This window comes from Babylonia areolata, chromosome 21 (assembly GCF_041734735.1).
Source record: "Babylonia areolata isolate BAREFJ2019XMU chromosome 21, ASM4173473v1, whole genome shotgun sequence".
Classification (NCBI taxonomy): Eukaryota; Metazoa; Mollusca; class Gastropoda; order Neogastropoda; family Buccinidae; genus Babylonia; species Babylonia areolata.
This window is the reverse complement of record NC_134896.1, coordinates 41,104,472-41,116,971: the sequence shown is the minus strand read 5'-3', so window position 1 is coordinate 41,116,971 and position 12,500 is coordinate 41,104,472. Positions and strand designations below refer to the sequence as shown.

Here is a 12,500-nt window from a genome sequence, read left to right as displayed (position 1 = left end):
GCGTCTAGTCTTTCGGATGAGACGATAAACCGAGGTCCCGTGTGCAGCACGCACTTGGCGCACTGAAAAAGAACCCATGGCAACGAGAGTGTTGTCCTCTGGCGAAATTACGTAAAATGAAATCCACTTTCATAGGTACACAAATATGTAAGCATGCACTCAAGGCCTGACTAAGCGCGTTGGGTTATGCTGCTGGTCAGGCATCTGCTCAACAGATGTGGTGTAGCGTGTATGGATTTGTCCGAACGCAGTGACGCCTCCTTGAGAAAGTGAAACTGAAACTGAAACTGATGCAGGCGGGGTATGACGTGCATGCACATAATTAATATCATTGACAGAGAGAAACCGACATACAGACAGACAGACAGGCGGGCAGGGCAGGCAAGCAGTTAGACAAACAGAGAAGAAACAGAGAGAGAGGGGGGATAGAGGGGAGGGAAGAGAAAGAGAGAGAGGGGGGAGGGAGAGAGAGAGAGGGGTAGAGAGAACGAAATTTTATTTCACGAGGGTAAGGGAATAAGCACAATTGCTTTTTTACATCCGGCCCTCTGGCGGGGGGGGGGGGGGGGGAGTAAGATAAGTGCATGCACAAAAGCAAATTCTTCACAAGAAAAAAAAAAGACTGAGAGAGAGACAGAGAGAAAGAGAGAGAGTTTTTCTGTTCTCCAGGGAAGAAGGGGGGGGGGGGAGGGAGAAAACAGAAGGGAGGTCCGTGCAATCAGGAAGTGTGCATTGTGTGGCTGTCATCACAGTCGACTCGTTGCAGGCAGGAGTCGTGTCGTGTATGCGCATAATTCAGAACAGTTTATCGTGTCGTGTATGCGCATAATTCAGAACAGTTTATCGTGTCGTGTATGCGCATAATTCAGAACAGTTTATCATTGTCGTGTGCCTGTACCCAGCTTTGTGATTTTCCCACGTATGTTTCGCTTCTTTTTCTTTCCATTTGATTTATTTCCATTCGCTTATTCATTTTTTGTGATTTTCCTGTCTTATTTCATAGTCCGAGAGTTTAAAACAATTACGCATGCAAACGACTACCAAAAAAAAAGGGGGGGGGGGTAGTATTACACATGGCAACTGATGCGTTCTCTCCTTTGGGAGAGCAGTCCCAGTTTCACACAGCGAAATCGGATGTGATTTAGAAAAAAAGAAGAAGAAGGTAGTACACTATAACCTACTACATTACTTTACAATACCAGTGTGGTCCCTTCCATAGGGGGAGGGGTTATCCTATATTAGTATCCATATCATTGTCATCATCATTTTACTCCTACCAACCAGTTCTGATCCTTCCCTTCTCTCCGTTCCATTTGGGAGAAAGGTGGCAAAATGGTTAAAGTCTTAACTCCCGAGAGCAAGGTTGCGCATGCGCACTAGAGCCTATCCATAAAAGGGAAAGGGGCGGAGTTTATCTATAAAAAGCGCGTAGCACGTGTCCGGTAGAAATGTAAACATGTGGGAGGTGAAAGCAAAACAAAGACCGACTCACTGTTAGCGGAGAAAGATATCCGTGTACTCCTGCCACACAATGTGGTCGTTTACGGTTGCCAACGTCGAGGGGCTGTCTGCATGCTTTACAATTCTCACCGGACAGTACCACGTGCTGGTGCTATTTTTATCTGACAGACACGTCTAGCGCAAACACAAACGGCTCTAGCTCCGCCCCTTTTCTCTGCATTCAAATTTTGTATTACGTGTAGCTGACACATTTTGTACTTTCCAAAGTCAATTCAGGTCTAGATTGGAAGCTGCTAGGCAAATCTCGCTCTCTGCCATAAATGAAGCCAAACCGTAGCTTTATTAGGCTTTTATTTTGAATAAACCTTCACCGACGTCGCAGTGTCAGACTCTGGTGAGAAACTGGCTTGATTCAAATCGCCCGCCATTTATAGTCCGGTTCAGGCTTTAAGACGCTCAGCTGCTACTACAGAGAGTCAATGAGGGTGTGGGTTCGAATCCCGCTCTCGCCCTTTCTCCCTGGTTTGACTGGGAAATCAAAACAGAGCGTCTGGTCATTCGGATGAGACGATAACCCAAGGTTTCGTGTGCAGCACGCACTTGGCGCACTGGAAAAGAACCAATGGCAACGAGAGTGTTTGTCCTCTGGCGAAATTCTGTGGAAGAAATCCACTCTGATAGGTACACAAAAATATATACATACATATATATATATATATATATAAGTAAGCATGCGCTCAAGGTCTGAATCAGCGCGTTGGGTTATGCTGCTGGTCAGCCATCTGCCTAGCAGACGTGGTGTAGCGTATGATAATAATAAAAATAATAATAAGTATTTATATAGTGCTGAATCTTGTGTAGAGACACACCAAAGCGCTGTCACACCAGTCATTCATAATATAATTCTAAAGCATAAGAAACTGAAAACAAAGGAATTTTATCCGAAGACAGTGACGCCTCTTCAAGAGACTGGAAACTGAAACTGAAACCCTTCCATCCACGGCAGGTGCTCAACCTCTTTCTGGCCCTGCTGCTCAGCTCCTTCGGCTCGGAGAACCTGCAGAAGTCGGAGACGGAGGAGGAGGTCAACAAGCTGGCGGAGGCCATCAACCGCTTCAAGCGCTTCGGCAGCTGGGTGAAGGTGAAGGTCATCGTGTGCCTGAAGGTGCGACTGAAGCATGGCAAGAACGCCAAGCCCCCGCCGGCCAACATGCAGGTCTCCCCGGAACTCAACGGCAAGGAGCCGCTGGTGGACGGCGTCAACGGTGAGGAGGGTGGTGGTGTGGGGGAATGGTAGGGTGGTGTGAGGGTTGGGGATAGGAGGGGGGGTAGATGGGGGCGGGGAGTTGTGGGGGGGGGGTAAGATGCGGGTGGGGGATGGGTGTGAGGACAGGGTGGGGGGGTTGAGGGTTGTTGTTGGGACGTGTCATTCTATTTTGATGCAAAGATTTTTTTTTTCATTATTTTTTTTTCTTTTCCAACATGTTTATTCATGTTTTTAACATTATGGCAGACACAGACATACAGTAATAATGACATAATGATAATTGTATACTATCTAAAATGTTATTCTAAAAGGGCTTTTTATTGTTTTCTAAAGAAAAAGAAACATACATATTTTTTTTTTAGTGTTTCTTCATTTTTGTTTGTGTCGTTGTCACCGACTGTCTCCATCAGTACATAATCCAACCAATGCATGGCTTTCAAAAGTAAATATACATAGTTTTGTTGCATTCCCCATTGCTGAAGGGTCTTTGAATGGTTGCTCTGTTTGTTTCAGTGGTTGAGAAGACACCAGATGACTTCCCCGATGGCGCAAAGGTAAGGTCTGATTACATCATCACAGAGAATGTTCATCCAGTATTTGTGGCCAATAATTTGCAGGCGCTGTTTCATTTCACTATTGCAGTGGCGTTTCGCATCGATGCGAAATGTTTGCGCGCTTGCCCGTGTACACAGACGGGCACTCGCACATTTCCACGCACGTACGCTTACACACACACACACACACACACACACACACACACACACACACACGATTGTATTCATGCACATATACCTACCAATGCAGGAACACATATTTATGTGTGTACTTAGATGCAAGCACACACAGAGGCATTTGTGTACTTAGACACACACATGCGTCTGTCTGTCTGTCTGTCTGCCTCTCTCTCTCTCTCTCTCTCTCTCGAAACTTTAAACTTGAAATTTTATTGTCATTGCATAATTTGTATTTGTATTTCAATTTATCACAACAGATTTCTCTGTGTGAAATTCGGGCTGCTCTCCCCAGGGAGAGCGAGTTGCTATACTACAGCGCCACCCATTTTTTGTATTTTTTTTCCTGCATGCAGTTTTATTTCTTTTTTTCCTATCGCAAGGGTCTGTTGACAAGGGGGAAACCACAATCGTTTCATATTGACAAACACATAAACGCCCCCTCTCTCTCCCTCACTCTCCCTCACTCTCGCTCTCTCTTTCTCTCTTCCTCAGCCTCTCTCTCCCTCAGTCTCTCTTCTCTCTCTCCTATTTCCCTCTCTCTCTCTCCCTCCCTCTCTCTCTCCCTATCTCTGTGTCTTTCTCCCTCACTCCCCCTCACTCGCTCTCTTTCTCTCTTCCTCAGCCTCTCTCTCCCTCAGTCTCCCTTCTTTCTCTCCTATTTCCCTCACTCTCTCTCCTTCTCTCTCTCTCTCCCTATGTGTCTTTCTCCCTCACTCTCCCTCACTCGCTCTCTCTTTCTCTCTTCCTCAGCCTCTCTCTCCCTCAGTCTCCCTTCTTTCTCTCCTATTTCCCTCACTCTCCCTCCCTCTCTCTCTCCCTATCTCTGTGTCTTTCTCCCTCACTCTCCCTCACTCGCTCTCTCTTTCTCTCTTTCTCAGCCTCTCTCTCCCTCAGTCTCCCTTCTCTCTCTCCTATTTCCCTCACTCTCTCTCCCTCTCTCTCTCTCTCCCTATCTCTGTGTCTTTCTCCCTCACTCCCCCTCACTCGCTCTCTTTCTCTCTTCCTCAGCCTCTCTCTCCCTCAGTCTCCCTTCTTTCTCTCCTATTTCCCCCTCTCTCTCTCCTTCTCTGTGTGTCTTTCTCTCTCACTCTCTCACTCTCTCTGTCTCTCTATCTCTCTCTATTTCTCTCTCTCTCTCTCTCTCTCTCTCTCTCGGCTGTGGTGCCCTGATTTTTTCTTTTCGCTTGCACTGATATTGTTGTTGTTGTTGCTGTCCCCCTCCCCTTCTGTTCTGGGCGGGATGATGGTGGAGGGTGTGATGATCAGGAATTAAAAAAAAGGTTGATTGTGATCAAACAAATAAACGCTACACAAGATCTGGTCTGCTAGGCGACGGGCGCAATAGTCGAGTGGTTAAAGCGTTGGACTGTCAATCTGAGGGTCCCGGGTTCGAATCACGGTGACGGCGCCTGGTGGGTAAAGGGTGGAGATTTTTACGATCTCCCAGGTCAACATATGTGCAGACCTGCTAGTGCCTGAACCCCCTTCATGTGTATATGCAAGCAGAAGATCAAATACGCACGTTAAAGATCCTGTAATCCATGTCAGCGTTCGGTGGGTTATGGAAACAAGAACATACCCAGCATGCACACCCCGAAAACGGAGTATGGCTGCCTACATGGCGGGGTAAAAACGGTCATACACGTAAAAGCCCACTCGTGTGCATACGAGTGAACGCAGAAGAAGAAGAAGGTCTGCAAGGCAGATGCCTGACCACCAGCATAACCCAACGTGCCTAGCGAGGCCTTGAGCGCATGAGCAATGTATTTGTTCACCCATCAGAGTGGGTTTCTTCAACAGAAGTTTGCCGAGGGACAACCATTTTGATTGCCGTGGGTTCTTTTTCAGTGCGTCAAGTGCGTGTTGCGCACGGGACCTCGGTTTATCGTCTATTCCGAATGACTAGACACTCAGTTTGGAAATGGCGAGAGCGGGAATCGAGCCCAGACCCTCACGGACACTGCATTTGCAAATAAGCGTCTTAACCGTTCTGCCACCTCTCACCTTTCTCACCAATTACAACAAACACCAACCGCCGTGTAATGTGGCAGGTTAAAAAAGAAAGCTGCTCGTTTAAACGCAAACATGATGATGATGATGTGGATGCTTATACAACCCCTACCTCCGGTCATAGACCAAATACAACGAAACAAAACACCGCTTGTCGGGAGACGCTCGCTCTCTCAGTCTGGCCCCGCGACAAAGCCATTATAGTCGTCAGTAGGTGTCGCTTAGTAGGTGGTGTCCCAAGTACGTTAAATCAGAATAGGCACTACCCAACACCACCGAAGTGACCCAGCAGTCAGTGCAGGGTCTCATCCGGTGTGTGGCTTCCTGGCGACCTAACATCGATGGTTCCCCCCTGTGGACTGCCTGTGTTTGGACTGTGCGACAGACGAACCCGGGATCGGTCATGTATGAGGGACTTAGGAATGAGCGGCGTAGGAGTAATAAGGGAGGGTGTGTTGCCCGCTTTTGAGGTGGACTTTTCGTCGCTCGCAGAGCGAGAAGTAGGTCATGTGAAGACATGGGCAGCCAACCACCGTAACTGGCTTCTCTGAGTTTGCACTGCCTTTGTTCGGACAATTTTTCGGCAGAGTTTATAAATAGATCAGTTCGAATACGTAATGGCAGATATATGACAAGAAACACGGTCAAAGTAAGCATAAAATACTAAAGCAAATAATGGATGTAATTATAAAACCAAATATTTCTTGTAAACTTCCAAGCATAGTCACCGAAATTTTTCAAAATCCTTTCGTCAGAACACCGATTTCCACGACGAAACTTTTGCTTTTCGATGACGTTGGGAAAAAAGGGCAATGGAGACGCACATGCGTACGTGGCTCTCGATAGAAAAAAATAAAATAACCGGGAACCTCACACAAAAATCAGACGAAAGTGCATCTGCACACCCTCAATATTGCCACTGAGACGATGCAGATGATAGGACAGCAAAACAAAACAAAACAAACAAACAAAAAAACATTTGTCCCTCACTTCCTCCAGATCTCCCTGTCTCGAGCGTCCAGCATCAACTCCCACAAGAAGCCCCTGAAGAGCCCCACAGGGTCCGTGGCCTCCTCGGCCTCCTCGTCCTCCATCTCCACGGACCACGGCATGGACAAGGTACAGGCGGACGGTGACCCTGAAATCAACGAGGTGGATGTCGTCTACAAGAAGGAGCCCGACGACTGTCTGTGCAAGGTGAGGATGTGGGTGGGGATGAGCGGCGTGAGAGAATCAGAGCAGATGATGAGGCAGCAAACAACAACAACAACAAAAGAAAAGAAACAAAATCAGATGGGTTGGTGCAGGAGAGTACAGGTCAGGGTTGGGTAGGTTGGCATATGATAGGACCTGATGGGGTAGCATAGGACAGGACAAGATTAGAACACGATTGGTTAGCATAGGATAGGACAGGATAGGGTAGTATAGGATAGGACATGATTAGGACAGGATTGGGTAGGATAGGACAGGATAGGGTAGCATAGGATAGGACAGGATAGGTAGCATAGGATAGGACAGGATTAGAACAGGATTGAGTAGCATAGGACAGGACATGATTAAGACAGGATTGGGTAGCATAGGACAGGACAAGATTAGGACAGGGCTGGGTAGCATAGGATAGGACAGGGCTGGTAGAATAGGTCAGGACAAGATTAGGACGGGATTGGGTAGCATAGGATAGGACAGGGCTGGGTAGCATAGGACAGGATAGGGTAGCATAGGATAGGACAGGGCTGGGTATAGCATAGGACAGGATAGGGTAGCATAGGATAGGACATGGCTGGGTAGGATAGGACAGGACAAGATCAGGACAGGATGGGGTAGCAGAGGATAGGACATGATAGGTAGCATAGGATAGGATAGGACAGGATAGGTAGCATGGGATAGGAAAGGATGGGGTAGCATAGGATAGGATAGGGCAGGATAGGGTAGCATAGGATAGGATAGGTTTGGGTAGGATAGGACAGGATAGGGTGGCATAGGATAGGGTAGCATAGGACAGGATAGGGTGGCATAGGATAGGACAGGATAGGGTGGCATAGGATAGGGCAGGATAGGGTAGCATAGGACAGGATAAGGTGGCATAGGATAGGGTAGGTTAACACAGGATAGGACAGGATTGGGTAGGATAGGGTAACATAGGGTAGAGTGTGAAAGGATTGGGTAAATAGGACAGGATACGTCAGATACGAAAGGGTATGACACAACTGCATAAACTGGGCAGGATAGGGTGAGATAGGCTGACATGATTGGCAAGGTTATAGGATAGGGTAGGACAGCATAGAACAGGACAGGATTGGGTAGGACAGGGCAGGATAGGACAACATACGATGGGCTGGGTAAGGTAGGTTGAAACAGGATAGGACAGCTTGACAGGATTTGTAGGAATGGGTAAGAAAGGATAGGACAGCACGGGGCAGGAAATAACAGCCAAGGATAGGACAGGACTGGACTGGGTGGGACATGGTAAGACAGTGTTGGATGGGATTGGGTAGGACGTGGAAAAGATAGGACAGCATAAGACGGGGCGCGAATTTGGTAGGATAATGGGGCTGTCAGAATAGGACAGGACCATAAAGTTGTGTCTTATCTTGTAACATGTCATTTTTGAAATATACATTTCATACGAGGTTTTAACCTGACACCTTCATGATGATGTGTAGCATGTCCGGTGCATTGCTTGTTGCCATTGTTTACTATTGTGTGTGTATATCTGAGAGAAATGGAAGGAGCAGATGGGGTGGCCGGGTGTGTATGTATGTATGTATGTGCGTGGATGAGTGTAGCGTGTGTACTGATGTGTGTGTTTGACTGGGAGGGGGAGGGAGGCGGGTGGGGGGGTGGGAGAGGGTTAGATGGGGTGATTGGGTGTGTATATACGTGAGTGGTGAATGTATGTTTTGCAGGAAATCATGGTTTTCGCCTTTCAGTTCAGAATGACAAGTTATGGTAGTCGTACCTTGTCAACATTAATTCTTTTTCTTCTTTTTTGTTTAATTATCAAAATGAAGACATTGGGAGTGCCTTGTTTAATGAGTGGTCAGGTTCTAAAAGTGATTGTGCTGGATCTGTTTAATGGTACTTGTGCTCGGGTCAAAAACCACACGTCTGGAAATCTACAATTTATGTGCTCCTCCCTTCTCTCCTCTACTTTTCTTCTCTTTTCCTTTCTCTTCTTTAAATTACCTTACCTGACCTTGAATTACCACATATTACCTTATTTGACCATACTTACCTTTTCATACCTTATCTTACCTTACCTTACCATACTTTACCTAACCGTATCTTACCTCACCTTACCTGGCCTTACGTTATCTTTCCATACCTTATCTTACCTTATGTTACCTTGCCATAACTTTACCTTACCATACCTGACAACACCTTTCCTTACCTTACCTATCACCTAATGCCTCCATATGTTGGTGCCGTGTGTGTGTGTGTGTGTGTGTGTGTGTGCGTGTGTGTGTGTGCATGGGTGTGTGCTTGCGTGTACGCGTGCGTGTGTGTCTGTGTGTGTGTATGTGCGTGCAGGTGTGCATGAAACAGCCGCTGTGCCAGAGTCTGTCCAACTCCAACCTTGGTCAGAAGTGGTGGAAGGTGCGCTGCTTCATGTTCGGGGTGACCGAGCACAAGTACTTCGAGACGTTCATCATCGCCATGATCCTCGTCAGCAGCGTGGCTCTGGTATATAGACAGATCTATCTATCTATCTATCTATATATATATATATATATATATATATATATATATATATATGTATTTGTATTTCTTTTTATCACAACAGATTTCTCTGTGTGAAATTCGGGCTGCTCTCCCCAGGGAGAGCGTGTCGCTACACAGAGCGCCACCCATTTTTTTGTATTTTTTCCTGCGTGCAGTTTTATTTGTTTTTCCTATCGAAGTGGATTTTTCTACAGAATTTTGCCAGGAACAACCCTTTTGTTGCTGTGGGTTCTTTTACGTGCGCTAAGTGCATGCTGCACACGGGACCTCGGTTTATCATCTCATCAGAATGACTAGCGTCCAGGCCACCACTCAAGGTCTAGTGGAGGAGGAGAAAATATCGGCGGCTGAGCCGTGATTCGAACGAGCGCGCTCAGATTCTCTCGCTTCCTAGGCGGACGCGTTACCTCTAGGCCATCACTCGAATCTGATAAAAGCTATGTTCCCAAGTAGTCCTTGACTATTTGTGAACACCGTACCCTTGAATCTGAATAAAATTAATTTCCCAAACAGTCCTTAACTAATTGTGAACACTGTAGATGTCCTTGAATCTGAAGAAAGCTGTGTTCCCAAGTGCTTCGTAACTATTTATGAACCCTGCAGATGTCCTTGAATCTGAACAAAGCTATGTTCCCAAGCGTCCATGAGCTATTTTAGAACCTTGTACTCATGAATCTGAAGAAAACTATGCTTCTAAGCAGTCCTTTACTTTATGTAATCCCTGTACATTTCTTTCCGTAAAAACCTATGTTCCTAAGCGGTCCTTAACTATTTGTGACCCTTGTAGATGTCCTTGAATCTGAAGAAAGCTATTTTCCCAAGCGCTCCTTAACTATTTGTGAACGCTGCAGATGTCCTTGAACCTGAATAAAGCTATGTTCCCAAGCGCTCCTTAACTATTTGTGAACGCTGTAGATGTCCTTGATCCTGAAGAAAGCTATGTTCCCAAGCGCTCCTTAACTATTTGTGAACGCTGTAGATGTCCTCGAATCTGAATAAAGCCGAGTTCCCAAGCGGTCCTTAACTATTCGTGAACCCTATTGACGTCCTTAAACCCTCTGTCCGGCAAGGCCTTCGAGGACGTTCACCTGCCGGAGCGGCCCATCCTGAAGGACATCCTGACCTACATGGACTACTGCTTCACGGCCATCTTCATCGGGGAGATGCTGGTCAAGTGGCTGGCCTTTGGCTACAAGGTCTACTTCACTGACGCTTGGTGCTGGCTGGACTTCATCATTGTCGCTGTGAGTTGAGCTGTGATGGGTGGTGGGGTGGGGTGTCGATGGTGAGTGTTGTGTTGTGTTGTGGGGTGGGGTGTGGTGTGGTGTGGTGGGTGTTGTGTTGTGGTGTGGGGTGTGGTGGGTGTTGTGTTGTGGGGTGGGGTGGGGTGTGGTGGGTGTTGCGTTGTGGGGTGTGGTGTGGTGGGTGTTGTGTTGTGGGGTGGGGTGTGGTGTGGTGTGGTGGGTGTTGTGTTGTGGGGTGGGTGTAGTGGGGTGTGGTGTGGTGGGTGTTGTGTTGTGTGGTGGGGTGGGTGGGGTGTGGTGGATGTTGTTTTGTGGGGTGTTGTGTGGTGGGTGTTGTGTTGTGGGGTGTGGTGTGGTGGGTGTTGTGTTGTGTGGTGGGTGTTGTGTTGTGTGGTGGGGTGTGGTGTGGTGGGTGTTGTGTGGTGGGGTGTGGTGGGTGTTGTGTTGTGGGGTGTGGTGTGGAGGGTGTTGTGGTGTGAGGTGGGGTGTGGTGTGGTGTGGTGGGCATAGTGTTGTGTTGTGTGGTGGGGTGTGGTGTGGAGGGTGTTGTGGTGTGAGGTGGGGTGTGGTGTGGTGTGGTGGGCATAGTGTTGTGTTGTGTGGTGGGGTGTGGTGGGTGTTGTGTTGTGGGGTGTGGTGGGGTGTGGTGTGGAGGGTGTTGTGTTGTGTGGTGGGGTGTGGTGTGGTGTGGTGGTGTGAGGTGGGGTGTGGTGGGGTGTGGTGGGCATAGTGTTGTGTTGTGTGGTGGGGTGGGGTGGGTATTGTGTTGTGGGGTGGGGTGTGGTGGGTATTGTGTTGTGGGGTGGGGTGGGGTGTGGTGGGTATTGTGTTGTGTGGTGGTGTGGGGTGTGGTGTGGTGTGGTGTGGTGGGTGTTGTGTGGTGTGGTGGGGTGGGGTGGAGTGTGGTGGGTATTGTGTTGTGTGGTGGGGTGGGGTGTGGAGGGTGTTGTGTTGTGTGGTATTGTGTTGTGGGGTGGGGTGTGGAGGGTGTTGTGTTGTTTTGTGTTGTGTTGTGTGGTGGGGTGGGGTGGGGTGGAGGGTGTTGTGTGGTGGGGTGGATTTGTTGTGTGGTGGGGTGTAGTAGGGGATAGGTGTAGGATTGGGGGGAGGGTGACATTGTGGGGTGTGTAGTATGGGGTGGATGTAGGATTGAGGGGGTGACTTTGTTGTGTGGGATTGGGGGGGGTGACATTGTTGTGTGGTGGGTGTAGTAAGGGGTGGGTGTGGGATTGGGGGGGGGTGACATTGTTGTGGAGTGGGTTGTAGTAGGGGATGGGTGTAGGATTGAGGGGGTGACTTTGTTATGTGGGATTGGGGGGGTGACACTGTTGTGGGGTGGGGTGTAGTAAGGGGTGGGTGTGGGATTGGGGGGGGGTGACATTGTTGTGTGGCTGGGTGTAGTAGGGGGTGGGGGTGGGATTGGGGGGTTGACATTGTTGTGGAGTGGGTTGTAGTAGGGGATGGGTGTAGGATTGAGGGGGTGACTTTGTTATGTGGGATTGGGGGGGTGACACTGTTGTGGGGTGGGGTGTAGTAAGGGGTGGGTGTGGGATTGGGGGGGGTGACATTGTTGTGTGGCTGGGTGTAGTAGGGGGTGGGTGTGGGATTGGGGGGTTGACATTGTTGTGTGGCTTGGTGTAGTAGGGGGTGGGTGTGGGATTGGGGGGTTGACATTGTTGTGTGGTGGGGTGTAGTATGGGGTGGGTGTGGGATTGGGGGGGTGACATTGTTGTGGGGTGGGGTGTAGTAAGGGGTGGGTGTGGGATTGGGGGTTGACATTGTTGTGGGGTGGGGTGTAGTATGGGGTGGGTGTGGGATTGGGGGTTGACATTGTTGTGGGGTGGGGTGTAGTAAGGGGTGGATGTGGGATTGGGGGGGGGGGGTGACATTGTTGTGGAGTGGGTTGTAGTAGGGGATGGGTGTAGGATTGAGGGGGTGACTTTGTTATGTGGGATTGGGGGGGGTGACACTGTTGTGGGGTGGGGTGTAGTAAGGGGTGGGTGTGGGATTGGGGGTTGACATTGTTGTGTGGCTGGGTGTAGTAGGGGGTGGGTGTGGGAT

The 12,500-nt window shown here is 48.6% G+C and overlaps 1 protein-coding gene across 1 annotated transcript in view; it reads left to right on the top strand.

Annotated features, from left to right (window-relative positions):
- LOC143296625 (sodium channel protein para-like) overlaps positions 1 to 12,500 on the top strand; it is an 85,835-nt gene that overhangs the window by 52,897 nt on the left and 20,438 nt on the right. The window contains exons 19-23 of the mRNA XM_076608654.1: positions 2,468 to 2,726; positions 3,242 to 3,282; positions 6,472 to 6,669; positions 9,004 to 9,156; positions 10,266 to 10,439. Of these exons, the coding sequence (XP_076464769.1) occupies positions 2,468 to 2,726; positions 3,242 to 3,282; positions 6,472 to 6,669; positions 9,004 to 9,156; positions 10,266 to 10,439 (825 nt within the window). The remainder of the gene's footprint in view (positions 1 to 2,467; positions 2,727 to 3,241; positions 3,283 to 6,471; positions 6,670 to 9,003; positions 9,157 to 10,265; positions 10,440 to 12,500) is intronic.